The 15,287-nt window shown below is 51.0% G+C and overlaps 1 protein-coding gene across 1 annotated transcript in view; it reads right to left on the bottom strand.

Moving 5' to 3' along the window:
* The window catches only part of tnni3k (TNNI3 interacting kinase), a gene marked incomplete at its 3' end in the record, with an annotated part of 13,603 nt that extends 2,516 nt beyond the window's left edge, over nt 1-11,087 (bottom strand). The window contains exons 1-5 of the mRNA XM_055631168.1: nt 10,856-11,087; nt 6,209-6,317; nt 3,751-3,836; nt 2,380-2,477; nt 1,431-1,541 (exon numbers count right to left, since the gene is read on the bottom strand). Of these exons, the coding sequence (XP_055487143.1) occupies nt 1,431-1,541; nt 2,380-2,477; nt 3,751-3,836; nt 6,209-6,317; nt 10,856-10,895 (444 nt within the window). The remainder of the gene's footprint in view (nt 1-1,430; nt 1,542-2,379; nt 2,478-3,750; nt 3,837-6,208; nt 6,318-10,855) is intronic.
* Between the last annotated feature and the right edge of the window lie 4,200 nt (nt 11,088-15,287).

Genomic DNA, 15,287 nt, shown 5'->3' with positions numbered 1-15,287 from the left:
CAGAGAGAGAGAGGGTACAGAGAGGGGTACAGAGGGGGGGTACAGAGAGGGGGTACAGAGAGGGGGTACAGAGAGGGGGTACAGAGAGGGGGTACAGAGGGGGGGTACAGAGAGGAGGGGTACAGAGAGGGGGTACAGAGGGGGGGTACAGAGAGGGGGTACAGAGAGGGGGTACAGAGAGGGGGTACAGAGGGGGGTACAGAGGGGGGTACAGAGAGGGGGTACAGAGAGGGGGTACAGAGAGGGGGTACAGAGAGGGGTACAGAGGGGGGTACAGAGAGGGGGTACAGAGAGGGGGTACAGAGGGGGGGTACAGAGAGGGGGTACAGAGAGGGGGTACAGAGAGGGGGTACAGAGAGGGGGTACAGAGAGAGGGGGTACAGAGAGGGGGTACAGAGAGGGGGTACAGAGAGGGGGTACAGAGAGGGGGTACAGAGAGGGGGTACAGAGAGGGGGTACAGAGAGGGGGTACAGAGAGGGGGTACAGAGAGGGGGTACAGAGAGGGGGTACAGAGAGGGGGTATAAGAGAGGGGGTACAGAGAGGGGGCACAGAGAGGGGGTACAGAGAGGGGGTATAGAGAGGGGGTAAAGAGAGGGGTACAGAGAGAGAGGGGGTAAAGAGAGGGGGAGCAGAGAAGGGGGTACAGAGAGGGGTACAGAGAGAGGGGGGGTAAAGAGAGGGGGCATAGAGAGGGGGTACAGAGAGGGGGTACAGAGAGGGGTACAGAGAGGGGGAGAGAGAGGGGGGTACAGAGAGGGGGTACAGAGAGAGGGGGGTACAGAGAGGGGGGTACAGAGAGGGGTACAGAGAGGGGGGTAAAGAGAGGGGGGCAGAGAAGGGGTACAGAGAGGGGGTACAGAGAGAGAGGGGGTACAGAGAGGGGGTACAGAGAGAGGGGGGTACAGAGAGGGGGGTACAGAGAGAGGGGGTAAAGAGAGGGGGGGCAGAGAGGGGTACAGAGAGGGGGGTACAGAGAGAGAGGGGGTACAGAGAGGGGGTACAGAGAGGGGGTACAGAGAGGGGGTACAGGATAGAGGGGGGGCAGAGAAGGGGTACAGAGAGGGGGGTTGGGGTGGGCAAAGAGGGTCGGGGAGGGGGAACATTGACTGTTCAATACTCTCCTGAGGGTGGAGCCAAACGTTACAGTGCAGGGTCAGGGATTACAGGGTTACGGTATGGAGTCACGGTGTGGGGTCATGGTGTGGGGTCACGGTGTGGGGTCATGGGGTCACGGTGTGGGGTTACGGTATGGGGTCCCCCGTGGGGGGTCACGGTGTGGGGTCATGGGGTCACGGTGTGGGGTCAAGGGGGTCACGGTGTGTGAGGTCAACGGGGGGTCATGGTGTGGGGTCATGGGGTCATGGCGGTGGGGTCACGGGGTTACAGGGTCACGGGGTTACAGGGTCACGGGGTGACGGGGCGACTGACCTCGCTGTGCCCGGCGATGGCGGCGATGTGCAGGGCGGTCAGCGCTCCGTATCCAACCTGCTGGATGTCGGCCCCACCGTGCAGCAGCCCCGTCACCAGCTCACCGTCCGCCTGGGGGTCAGAGGCTGCGGTCAGTGGCAACGTGACACACCCCCACCCCCTCACCCCACCCCCTCACCCCCCCCCCACCCCCACCCCCTCACCCCCCACCCCCTCACCCCACCCCCCACCCCATTCCATCAGCCATGATTGAATGGTGGAGTAGACTTGATGGGCCGAATGGCCTAAGCCAGCAATCACTTGTTTTACATTTACACCAAGCCAATTCACCTACAAACCTGCACGTCTTTGGAGTGCGGGAGGAAACCGGAGCACCCGGAGAAAACCCACGCTACAAACCTGCACGTCTTTACAGACAGCACCCGTAGTCAGAATGGAACCCGGGTCTCTGGCGCTGTGAGGCAGCAGCTCTACCCGCTGCCCCGCCTTTCCATCATAAGACATAAGAGTCACAGAGGGCAACTCAGGCCCTTCGGCCCAACGGGGGTAGTACAACCACCTTGAATGCTGCGCGGAGTAACATTGTGTCGGATGGAAATGCAAGTGCTGGTTTAAGCGGAAGATAGACACAAAATGCTGGAGTAACTGAACGGGACGGGCAGGAGAGAAGGAATGGGTGACGTTTCAGGTCAAGACCCGTCTTCAGACTGAATCAGGAGATCTCCACACCCTTTGTCTCATTTTCACACCTTCTACTTCCTGATCTCTGTGCCTCCCTCTCCCACCCGATACAGTCTGAAGAAGGGTCTCGACCCAAAACATCACCCGTTCCTTCTCTCCAGAGATGCTGCCTGTCCCGATTTTGTGTCTGGCTGCGGAGTAATATAGCACAGACACAAGCCATTCGGCCCATCGGGGCTAGTACAGGGCTGGGGGCCAGGCCACTCACCTTGAAGGCAGCAAGGTGCAGGGCAGTGAATCCATTCCTGGTGAGCCGGGATGCTCGCAGGCCCTTCAACATCAGGGTCCTGACATGGGCTTTGTTACCTGGTGACCAAACACACCTGCACTGATGATCATAGTCACAAGGAATAGTAGCAGAATTAGGCCAATCGGCCCATCAAATCTACTCTGCCGTTCAATCATGGCTGATCCATCTCTCCCTCCTAACCCCATTCTCCTGCCTTCTCCCCATAACCCCTGACACCCGCACTGATCAAGAATCTATCTATCTCTGCCTTAAATATATCCACTGACTTGTGGCCTCCACAGCCGTCTGTGGCAATGAATTCCACAGATTCACCACCCTCTGGCTAAAGAAATTCCTCCTCATCTCCTTCCTAAAGGAACGTCCTTTAATTCTGAGGCTGTGCCCTCTGGTCCTAGACTCTCCCACTAGTGGAAACATCCTCTCCACATCCACTCTATCCAGGCCTTTCACTATTCTGTACGTTTCAATGAGGTCCCCGCTCATCCTTCTAAACTCCAGCGAGTACAGGCCCAGCGTCGACAAACGCTCATCGTATGTTATATTTGAAGAACTATCTACAAATCAAGCTTGTGTACCTTCTGCCCGACGGGAGAGGGGAGGGGAGGGAATGGCCGGGGTGTGAGTGGTCCTTGACTATGTTGGCTGCTTTCCCGAGGCAGCATGAAGTCTAGATGGAGTTGATGATGGGGAGTGTGGTGTGTGTGGGACTGGGCTACATCTACAATGGTGGGGAGTGTGGTGTGTGTGGGACTGGGCTACAGCTACAATGGTGGGGGTTGTGGTGTGTGTGGGACTGGGCTACATCTACAATGGTGGGGAGTGTGGTGTGTGTGATGGACTGGGCTACATCTACAATGGTGGGGAGTGTGGTGTGTGTGGGACTGGGCTACATCTACAATGGTGGGGAGTGTGGTGTGTGTGGGACTGGGCTACATCTACAATGGACATGTTGGTCAGTGTGGGGACATGTTGGTCAGTGTGGGAACATGTTGGTGGGTATGGGGACATGTTGGTCAGTGTGGGGACATGTTGGTGGGTGTGGGGACATGTTGGTGGGTGTGGGGACATGTTGGTCAGTGTGGGGACATGTTGGTCAGTGTGGGGACATGTTGGTCAGTGTGGGGACATGTTGGTCAGTGTGGGGACATGTTGGTCAGTGTGGGGACATGTTGGTCAGTGTGGGGACATGTTGGTCAGTGTGGGGACATGTTGGTCAGTGTGGGGACATGTTGGTCAGTGTGGGGACATGTTGGTCAGTGTGGGACATGTTGGTCAGTGTGGGCCTGTCAGTGTGGGCCTGTTTCCCTGCTGTATCACTCTGTGACTCACCGTTACAGATGCAGCAGAGGTGCAGGAGCGAGAGGCCGTTTGCGGTCCGATAGTTCATGTTGACTTTACCGAAGGCTTCGTCCGAGCTGGGGAATGGAAATAGTGAGCAGAGATCAGCGAGGAACAGGCGGTGTGTCGATGGGTTAAGTCGGCTTCATATGTGATTGGAGTTTGGTCTTCTTGTGGGCCATTAAGGTGGATAAGTCACCAGGATTGGATGGGATCTATCCCAGGTTACTGAGAGGGGCAAGTTAAGTGATAGGAGCAGAATTAGGCCATTCGGCCCATCGAGTCTACTCCACCATCCAATCATGGCTGATCTATCTCTCCCTCCTAACCCCATTCTCCTGCCTTCTCCCCATAACCCCTGACACCCACACTAATCAAGAATCTATCTATCTCTGCCTTAAATATATCCACTGACTTGTGGCCTCCACAGCCGTCTGTGGCAAAGAATTCCACAGATTGTATTAGATTGGACAAATTTGGGTTGCTTTCTCTGGAACTTCAGAAGTTGAGGGTAGACCGGCCAGATTCATGTTCATATGTGATCACAGCAGAATGAGGCCATTCAGCCCATCTAGGTCTGGTTACCTTCCTATCCTCCCCCTCTTGCCCCCCACCCACAGAGGTGAACTCCACTCACTCTTGGTGACATAGAAACATAGAAACATAGAAATTAGGTGCAGGAGTAGGCCATTCGGCCCTTCGAGCCTGCACCGCCATTCAATATGATCATGGCTGATCATCCAACTCAGTATACCGTACCTGCCTTCTCTCCATACCCCCTGATCCCCTTAGCCACAAGGGCCACATCTAACTCCCTCTTAAATATAGCCAATGAACTGGCCTCAACTACCCTCTGTGGCAGAGAATTCCAGAGATTCACCACTCTCTGTGTGAAAAAAGTTCTTCTCATCTCGGTTTTAAAGGATTTCCCCCTTATCCTTAAGCTGTGACCCCTTGTCCTGGACTCCCCTAACATCGGGAACAATCTTCCTGCATCTAGCCTGTCCAACCCCTTAAGAATTTTGTAAGTTTCTATAAGATCCCCTCTCAATCTCCTAAATTCTAGAGAGTATAAACCAAGTCTATCCAGCCTTTCTTCATAAGACAGTCCTGACATCCCAGGAATCAGTCTGGTGAACCGTCTCTGCACTCCCTCTATGGCAATAATGTCCTTCCTCAGATTTGGAGACCAACCGGGCCAAGTGTTGACCGTGGCTGGGGGCAAGACTGGACCCTGCTCTGCCCTGGGACAACACATGTGCTCAACGACTCCACGGCCCAGGACGGTGACTCACCTCACAGCGCCACAGAACCGGGTTCATTCCTGACCACGGGTGCTGTCTGTGTGGAGTTTGCATGCTCATGGGTTTTCTCCGGGTGCTCCGGTTTCTTCCCACATCCACAAGACGTGCAGGTTTTTAAGTTAATTGGCTTCAGTAAACTGTAAATTGTCGCTAGTGTGTGTGCGCGGGGATCGCTGGTCGGCATGGACTCGGTGGGCCGAAGGGCCTGTTTCCACGCTGTATCTATAAAGCCGAAAGTCTTATGCACTCCATGATATCTAACTCCCGTTTTCTCATCAGCCAATGAATTGGCCTTAGTGAAAGGCCTGGATAGAGTGGATTTGGAGAGGATGTTTCCACTAGTGGGAGAGTCTAGGACCAGAGGGCACAGCCTCAGAATTAAAGGACGTTCCTTTAGGAAGGAGATGAGGAGGAATTTCTTTAGCAAGAGGGTGGTGAATCTGTGGAATTCTTTGCCACAGACGGCTGTGGAGGCCACAAGTCAGTGGATATATTTAAGGCAGAGATAGATAGATTCTTGATTAGTGTGGGTGTCAGGGGTTATGGGGAGAAGGCAGGAGAATGGGGTTAGGAGGGAGAGTTAGATCAGCCAAGATTGAATGGGAGTAGACTCGATGGGCCAAATGGCCTAATGCTGCTCCTAGAATGTATGGACTAATGTGAAGGGGTGCTTGATGGTCAGCCTGGACTGGGTGGGTGGGTTTAGGTGCTGTATCACTAAAGGCCAGTCATCTGGAGTTTAGAAGGATGAGAGGATATCTCATTGAAACATATAAGATTGTTAAGGGCTTGGACACGCTAGAGGCAGGAAACATGTTTCCAATGTTGGGGGAGTCTAGAACCAGGGGCCACAGTTTAAGAATAAGGGGTAAGCCATTTAGAACAGAGACGAGGAAACACTTTTTCTCACAGAGAGTGGTGAGTCTGTGGAATTCTCTGCCTCAGAGGGCGGTGGAGGCCGGTTCTCTGGATGCTATCAAGAGGGAGCTAGATAGGGCTCTTAAAGATAGCGGAGTCAGGGGATATGGGGAGAAGGCAGGAACGGGGTACTGATTGGGGATGATCAGCCATGATCACATTGAATGGCGGTGCTGGCTCGAAGGGCCGAATGGCCTTTACTCCTGCACCTGTTGTCTGGTCCCCACCTGAAGACGTGCTTGAGTTCCAGCATCTCGCTGTCCTTGATGCACTGGTCATCCTGCAGCCTCTCGACCGACACTGCGTACGATTCACTCACCTTCTTCTTCCATTCGTCTGGTGGGGAAAGACAACACATTGGTCAACTCTCCCCTGGCCCTGTTAACGCCACAACGCCGACCTCATCAACCCTCCCCAAAATGTGGACAAGATACTCCATGCATCACGTGTACGGTCGAGAGCTCGCTGACCAGTTGCATCACGGCCTGGTTCAGCAACTCCAACCCCCAGGAACACAGGACACAGAGTGTGGTGGACACTGGCCGGTCCATCACAGTACTGACCCCCCCCACCATCGAAGGTCCATCACAATACTGACCCCCCCACCATCGAAGGTCCATCACAGTACTGACCCCCCCACCATCGAAGGTCCATCACAGATACTGACCCCCCCACCATCGAAGGTCCATCACAGATACTGACCCCCCCACCATCGAAGGTCCATCACAGATACTGACCCCTCCACCATTGTATTGTATTCAATTTATTGTCATTATCTCATATTAGAGACAACTAAATGAATTTTCCTTACAGTCAAGTAACATAAAACATTACACAGACTATATTATTCAAAAACTAAAATAAATAAACTTTTCCCCAATGTCTCACCCATTTGTGATAAATGTCAGGTACAAGAAAGTTCACATAGCGCACTCTTTTGTTTTCTGTATAAAAATCCAAAAATTCTGGAACGAAATATTTGAAATCTTCACAAAATGATTTAAAACAAAACTACTACCCAGAGTAGAATGGATCATTTTTGGAATATCGGAAGGTAACCCAGAATTAAATATGTTTCAAAAGAACTGACTTAATTATGGGCTAATAATGGGAAAAAAGCGTATACTTAAATTTTGGGAAAATGCTCCAATACCAACAACAAAAATGTGGATTTCAAACATGTTTGAAACATTACACTTGGAAGAGATGAGACTCCTCCTAGCAGGCAAAGCAGACCACTTCCAAAATACGTGGTCTGCATTTATGGAACTATTACAAGCTAAGGTGCAATAATAAGTTAAAATATAAAGGCTACCAGGACCTGGTAACGGGGGGTATAAAATAATTTTTTAATAAAAACACGGTTGGTATATCCTATTTTGCAGAGTTTTGTGTTACAATAGAGCGATTGATTTTCCTTTCTTCTTTTTTTTTCTTTTCTTTCTAGGGTCTTATTTATTTTCTTTACTTCCTTCTCTAATTCCTTCCCTAAGGGGTTCTCTTCTCCCAACACTTTCCTGCACCTTCACCATTCTTGCTTACTTTCCTTACTTCTTTTATTTCTATCTTTTTTAAAGTTCAAAAAAATGAAGTGGTACAGCATAATGTAATAAGATATATGTGATGTATTAATGTGATTTACTGTACTGCTAATAAAAATAAAATAAAAACAAAATAAAAAAGTTACATAAAAATAAATAAATAAAACATGTTAAAAAAAAATGTTTAAAAAAGAAAGAAAAAATAAAAAAAGAAAACAAAGCACAAACACAGAATTCCACGACACAACCCCACAGTGGCACCAAAGTTGAGGAATGTACCATAGTCCATCCGGCCTCCCCGCCGATCTTCCCAGATGTTCACCCGTGGTCTGGGCCTCCGAGCACCCACAGTCTCCGCCACGGGCGGCCCGATGCTCAGGCCCTCACGCCGGGAACGATGGAACAGCGACGCCGATCCCCGACGGAGAACATCCTCAGCGGCCCTGACCTCCAGACCAGCCGCCTCCCAACGGAGCCCGCGGCTCCCTAGTCGCAGGGCTCCGCTATGTTGACCAGCGCTGCCCGTGTTGGGAGCTCCGCGATGTCGGTGCAGCAGGCCCAGCACTCCGGGGCTCCAAACGGCAAATCCCCGGTAAGGCAGGCATCGCCCGCCCCACGATGTATCCAGCGCTGCCCCACCGCTGCTGGAGCTCTGGTCGGTCCCGGCAGGTAAGGCAGTAGGGGGGCGGGGGGAGGGGGGGCGAGGATGCGACTCGAATTTTATCATGTGGATAAATCCATTTTGGTGGCAAAAAACAGGAAAGTAGATTATTATCTAAATGGTGGCCTATTGGGAAAGGGGGGGGGAGATGCAGCGAGACCTGGGTGTCATGGTACACCAGTCATTGAAAGTAGGCATGCAGGTGCAGCAGGCAGTGAAGAAAGCGAATGGTATGTTAGCATTCATAGCAAAAGGATTTGAGTATAGGAGCAGGGAGGTTCTACTGCAGTTGTACAGGGTCTTGGTGAGACCACACCTGGAGTATTGCGTACAGTTTTGGTCTCCAAATCTGAGGAAGGACATTATTGCCATAGAGGGAGTGCAGAGAAGGTTCACCAGACTGATTCCTGGGATGTCAGGACTGTCTTATGAAGAAAGACTGGATAGACTTGGTTTATACTCTCTAGAATTTAGAAGATTGAGGGGGGATCTTATAGAAACTTACAAAATTCTTAAGGGGTTGGACAGGCTAGATGCAGGAAGATTGTTCCCGATGTTGGGGAAGTCCAGGACAAGGGGTCACAGCTTAAGGATAAAGGGGGAATCCTTTAAAACCGAGATGAGAAAAACTTTTTTCACACAGAGAGTGGTGAATCTCTGGAACTCTCTGCCGCAGAGGGTAGTCGAGGCCACAGTTCATTGGCTATATTTAAGGGGGAGTTAGATGTGGCCCTTGTGGCTAAGGGGATCAGGGGGTATGGAGAGAAGGCAGGTACGGGATACTGAGTTGGATGATCAGCCATGATCATATTGAATGGCGGTGCAGGCTCGAAGGGCCGAATGGCCTCTACTCCTGCACCTAATTTCTATGTTTCTATGAATAATAGTCGCATCCTCTCCAGGAAGTGACTGAAGGACGATATCCCCCTCACCGTGCCCTCTTCCCCCACATAAAGACATTAAAACCCCCCCAGAAAACACTTTACAAAAACCAAAAAAACAACAAGAAGATACTAGACTGAAGGTGGAGGCAGCCAGCACCAGCGCCACCGGAAATACAATTTCCATCGAAGGGATCTACAGGAGTCACTGCCTCAATAAGGCAGCCAGCATCATCAGAGACCCACACCACCCTCAGAGACCCACACCACCCTGGCCACCCTCTCATCTCGCTGCTGCCACGGGGAAGAATGTACAGGAGCCTGAAAACCGTGACCTCCAGGCTCAAGAACAGCTTCTTCCCAACAACTGCACAACACTGACCTCAGCAACTGTGATCTTCTGTGGACAGTGTCTGTGGTCGCTGTGCCGACTACAGTTTTGAGCTACTTAATATTATGGGTATTAACTTATTGTATTATTGTATATTTATATTTGTTAATTATTGTGTGAATGGGACTGTTAAGCTGCAGTAAGTTCATAAGTGATAGGAGCAGAATCAGGCCATTCGGCCCATCTAGTCTACAGCACCATTCAATCATGGCTGATCTATCTCTCCCTCCTAACCCCATTCTCCTGCCTTCTCCCTATAACCCCTGACACCCGCACTAATTAAGAATCTATCTATCTCTGCCTTAAACTACAGAGCGGAGGTGCAGAACCTGGCGGACTGGTGCACACGTAACAACTTGTCACTAAACACCTCCAAGACCAAGGAGCTGATTATTGACTTCAGGAGGTCCCACAATGGAGAATACGCCCCAATCTCCATTTACGGGGACAGTGTGGAGAGAGTGTCCAGCTTTAAGTTTCTGGGCACTCACATTTCAGAGGACCTCACATGGTCCACCAACACCGCTGCGCTGGTCAAGAAGGCACAGCAACGACTGCTCTTCCTGAGGACATTAAAAAAGACTGGTCTGCCCCAACAGCTGCTGACAACATTCTACCGCTGCACCACAGAGAGCATATTAACGTATGGCATCTCTGTGTGGTATCTCAGCTGCACGGAGGCGGAGAGGAGAGCTCTTCAGCGCGTCGTCCACAGAGCGCAGAGGATTATTGGGACACAGCTACCAGCCTTGGAGGGCATCTACCACACACGGTGCCTCAGGAAGGCCGTCAGCATCCATAAAGACTCATCACACCCCTGTAACGGACTGTTCGAACTACTTCCCTCCGGCAGAGGGACGTCCTTTAATTCTGAGGCTGTGACCTCTGGTCCTAGTTCAGACTAGTTCAGCTCACTTTAGTTTAGTTGAGTTTATTGTCCCGTGTACCGAGGTACAGTGAAAAGCTTTTGTGTTGCGTGCTAACCAGTCAGCGGAAAGACAATACATGATTACAATCGAGCCGTCCACAGTGTACAGATACATGATATGGGAATAACGTTTAGTGCAAGGTAAAGCCAGCAACGTCTGAACAAGAACAGCTGAGGAGTGGAAACACCCTCTCCACGTCCACTCTATCCACAAGTTCACCAGTTATAGTAGAATTAGGCCATTCGACCCATCCAGACCACTCTGCCATTCAATCTATCTCTCCCTCCTAACCCCATTCTCCTGCCTTCTCCCCGTAACCCCTGACACCCGTACTGATCAAGAATCTATCTATCTCTGCCTTAAAAATTCACTATTCGGTAAGTTTCAATGAGACCCCCCCCCCCGCTGCGAGCTCCTCACCCTTTCACCTTGACTTTAACGTGAGATATTGTGGAAGGAAGTTTGTTTTACCCGTGCAAGTCTGGTTGGGCCTGGACTTGTAGTTCCCCATCGAGGCGTTTGTCCAACGTGGGCTCACGGAGTTGATTGGGGAGCTGAAGACTCTCTCTCTCTCCCCGACAGCCACAGTGTTCTCCTCACTGCCTGATCAACAACGCTAAATATAAACCTTGCCCCTCCGTGGAATGTCGGATCACAATAACATGGACGGGACAAATGCTGGGAGATGAGACAGGCGGCAGCTGGAACCTGGCCCAGGGCTAAAGTTAGCTGGACAATCTGTGCCAAATTCCCGCAGCGTCTCCCCCCCCCCCCCCCCCCCCCCCCCCAGCAACAGTCACCTGTCACTCTGTTCATTTAGTTTATTGTCCCATGTACCGAGGTACAGTGAAAAGCTTGTGTTGCGTGCTAACCAGTCAGCGGAAAGACAATACATGATTACAATCGAGCCGTCCACAGTGTACAGATACAGGATAAAGGGAATAATGTTTAGTGCAAGGTAAAGCCAGTAAAGTCTGATCAAAGATAGTCCGAGGGTCACCAATGAGGTGGATGGGAGGTCAGGACCGCTCTCTAGTTGGTGAGAGGACGGTTCAGTTGCCTGATAACAGCCGGGAAGAAACTGTCCCTGAATCTGGAGGTGTGCGTTCGTTTTCACACTTCTGTACCTCTTGCCCGATGGGAGAGGGGAGAAGAGGGAGTGACCGGGGTGAGACTGGTCCTTGATGATGCTGCTGGCCTTGCCGAGGCAGCGTGAGGTGTAGATGGGGGCGATGGAAGGGAGGTTGGTTTGTGTGATGGTCTGGGAGTCAGCGGGTCAGGGAGAGGGGAGAAGAGGGAGTGACCAGGGTGAGACTGGTCCTTGATGATGCTGCTGGCCTTGCCGGGGCAGCGTGAGGTGTAGATGGAGTCGATGGAAGGGAGGTTGGTTTGTGTGATGGTCTGGGAGTCAGAGTGTCAGGGAGAGGGGAGAAGAGGGAGTGACCGGGGTGAGACTGGTCCTTGATGATGCTGATGGCCAGTTGATACTCAGTGCTCTCTTGGTGAGGCAGCATTTATAGTCCTCAGTTTTGGGTCACCCTGTTACAGGAATATAGCATTAAGCTGGAAACGGGCGCAGGGAAGATTTACGAGGATGTCGGCAGAACTTGAGGGACTGAGCTGGAGGGAGAGGTTGGGCAGGGTAGGACTTTGTACCTGAGACCACTGGAGGATGAGGGGTGATCTTATGCTGTATTAAAACATATCAGGGCGACACGGTGGCGCAGCGGGTAGAGCTGCTGACTCACAGCGCCAGAGACCCGGGTTCAATCCTGACTACGGGTGCTGTCTGTACGGAGTTTGCATGTTCTCCCCGTGACCTGCGTGGGTTTTCTCCGGATGCTCCGGTTTCCTCCCACACTCCAAAGATGTACAGGTTTGTAGGTGAATTGGCTTTGGTGTAAATGTAAATTGTCCCTGTGTGTGCGGGGATCGCAGGTCGGCGTGGACTCGGTGGGCCGAAGGGCCTGTTTCCGTGCTGTATCTCTGTAGTCTAACAGAGAAATAGATAAGGTGAATGCACAGAGTATTAGCCCCAGAGTAGGAGAAGCAAGGTGCAGAAGGAATAGGTTTAAGGTGGGGGGAAGATTAAATAGGAACATGAAGGGTAACGTTGGTGTATGGAACGAGCTGCCAGAGGAGGTAGTTGAAGCTGGGACTATCCCAACGTTTAAGAAACAGTTAGACAGGTACATAAGGCAGGCATTATAACATTTGTACCAGTACAGGCAAAGATTTAGGGGGAGATGGACCGTTCCTACTATTCCGTGGATTGGCACCGTGTCGTGGTGGAGAATCTTGTGTAGACCTGAGATCCTGAGAGCGATGCCGTCTGGAGCTATCGATGCTCCTGGTAGGGCCACCCATGGCGGTAAGGTCGAGGGGGAAGTCTCTGACAAAGAGCCAATCCAACCTAGACCTCAACGGTGGAACAGGCGGAGGACGATGGCTGACCTTAGTGGAGCTAACGTTACAATGGGTGGGAATGCGGATGAAGGCTGCAGCAGAAAAGGGTCTCCGGTCGTCTTGGACTCCACGCCACTGGACCCTGACCCAGATCTGTCAAGGACCGTGTGGGGTGGCTGTCTGTGCACCAGTCTCCCCACGTTAAACAAAGTCACGCACAGGCAGGTGTCCTCCAACCCTGAAGACACCCATGGCCAACCATGACCGAAGGGGATCTAAGAAATAAGAAAGGCCAGGCATGGGTGAATAGGATCTTAGATGGGGCATCTTGGTCAGCATGGATGAGTTGGGCCGAAGGGCCTGTTTCTGTGCTCAGGCACCTAGCCCCCCGACTCCTCACTATTGGAGTGAGTTTCTCCAGAATTCCTGGGTGGATTTACCAATGACTGGGATGCAAGGAGGCTCCAGCTCACCGCCATGAGATCAGAGTGGAGCGCAACCACGTGCAAGAGCAGGCGAGATGGAGGAGGAGGAGGAGGTGTTGGGCTTCTTGAAGAGCATTACGGCAGATAAATCCCCAGGATTTGATGGGATCTATCCCAGGTTATTGAGAGAGGTAAGAGTTAAGTGATAGGAGCAGAATTAGGCCATTCGGCCCATCAAGTCTACTCTGCCATTCAATCATGGCTGATCTATCTCTCCCTCCTAACCCCATTCTCCTGCCTTCTCCCCATAACCCCTGACACCCGCACTAATCAACAATCTATCTATTTCTGCCTTAAATATATCCACTGCCTCCACAGCCGTCTGTGGCAAAGAATTCCACAGATTCACAAGATTCCCACAAAGAATTCCACAAATTGCACCAGAAATTCCTCCTCATCTCCTTCCTAAAAGAACGTCCTTTAATTCTGAGGCTGCGACCTCTGGTCCTAGACTCTCCCACTAGTGGAAACATCCTCTCCACATCCACTCTATCCAGGCCTTTCACTATTCTATGTTTCAATGAGGTCCCCCCTCATCCTTCTAAAAACTCCAGCGAGTACAGGCCCAGTGCCGTCAGAGAAGAGATTGCAGGGGTCATGACGAAGATCTTTGCATCTTCTCTAGCCACAGGCGAGGTCCTGGATGACTGGAGAGTGGCCAATGTTGCCCCTTTCTGTGGGATTCTTTGCCATAGACGGCTGTGGAGGCCACAAGTCAGTGGGTATATTTAAGGCAGAGATAGATAGATTGTTGATTAGTGCGGGTGTCAGAGGTTATGGGGAGAAGGCAGGAGAATGAGGTTCAGAGGGAGAGATAGATCAGCCATGATTGAATGGTGGAGTTGGCTTGATGGGCCGAAGGGCCTAATTCTACTCCTATAACTTATGACCTTTGTTTAAGAAGGAACACAGATAATCCAGGGACTGAAAGACTGGAAGCCTCACATCAGTGGAAGGGAAACTATTGGAGAGGATTCTTCAGGATAGAATTTACTCCCAATTGGAAGGCAGTTGGCGAATTGGGGATGGTCAAGGTGCTGAAATAGTCCTTTTTTTTGCAGTATTGGTTCTTTTGCTACTTTATTTGAAAAATACATTTTATTCATAAAAACGTGCAGGGAATACAATCATCATATCACCACAGATGCACCGCAGAGAGCATTTTATCGGGATACATCCCAGCACGGTTTGGGAACAGCTCCGTCCAAGACCACATGAAACTGCAGCCAATTGTGGACGCAGCCCAGACCATCACACAAACCAACCTCCCTTCCATCGCCTCCATCTACACCTCACGCTGCCTCGGCAAGGCCAGCAGCATCATCAAGGACCAGTCTCACCCCAGTCACTCCCTCTTCTCCCCTCTCCCATCGGGCAAGAGGTACAGAAGTGTGAAAACCAACACACACCTCCAGATTCAGGGACAGTTTCTTCCCGGCTGTTATCAGGCAACTGAACCGTCCTCTCACCAACTAGAGAGCGGTCCTGACCTCCCATCTACCTCATTGGTGACCCTCGGACTATCCTTGATCGCACTTTACCTTGCACTAAACGTTATTCCCTTATCCTGTATCTGTACACTGTGGACGGCTCGATTGTAATCATGTATTGTCTTTCCGCTGACTGGATAGCACGCAACAAAAGCTTTTCACTGTACCTCGGTACACGGGACAATAAACTACATGTCTTATCTATGTTTAAGAAAGAACTGCAGATGCTGGAAAAATCGAAGGTAGACAAAAATACAGGAGAAACTCAGTGGGTGAGGAAGCATCTAGATACTGCCTCACCCGCTGAGTTTCTCCAACATTTTTGTCTACATGCCTTATCTATATTTGTTGTACCATCAAATCAATTCTTTCTTTGATTATCTATCGAATATTGCACATGGACTTTTGTACGGTTTTAATTTTTTGCTTATGTTATCTATGAGTTCACATTCTTGTAGCAATGCTGCAAGTAAGAATTGTTCCATTTGCGGTAACATGACATTAAACATGGGGCGTCACAGT

This window comes from Leucoraja erinacea, unplaced genomic scaffold (assembly GCF_028641065.1).
Source record: "Leucoraja erinacea ecotype New England unplaced genomic scaffold, Leri_hhj_1 Leri_675S, whole genome shotgun sequence".
Classification (NCBI taxonomy): domain Eukaryota; kingdom Metazoa; phylum Chordata; class Chondrichthyes; order Rajiformes; family Rajidae; genus Leucoraja; species Leucoraja erinaceus.
The sequence above is the reverse complement of the archived record's forward strand: the minus strand, read 5'-3'. Positions and strand labels throughout refer to the sequence as shown.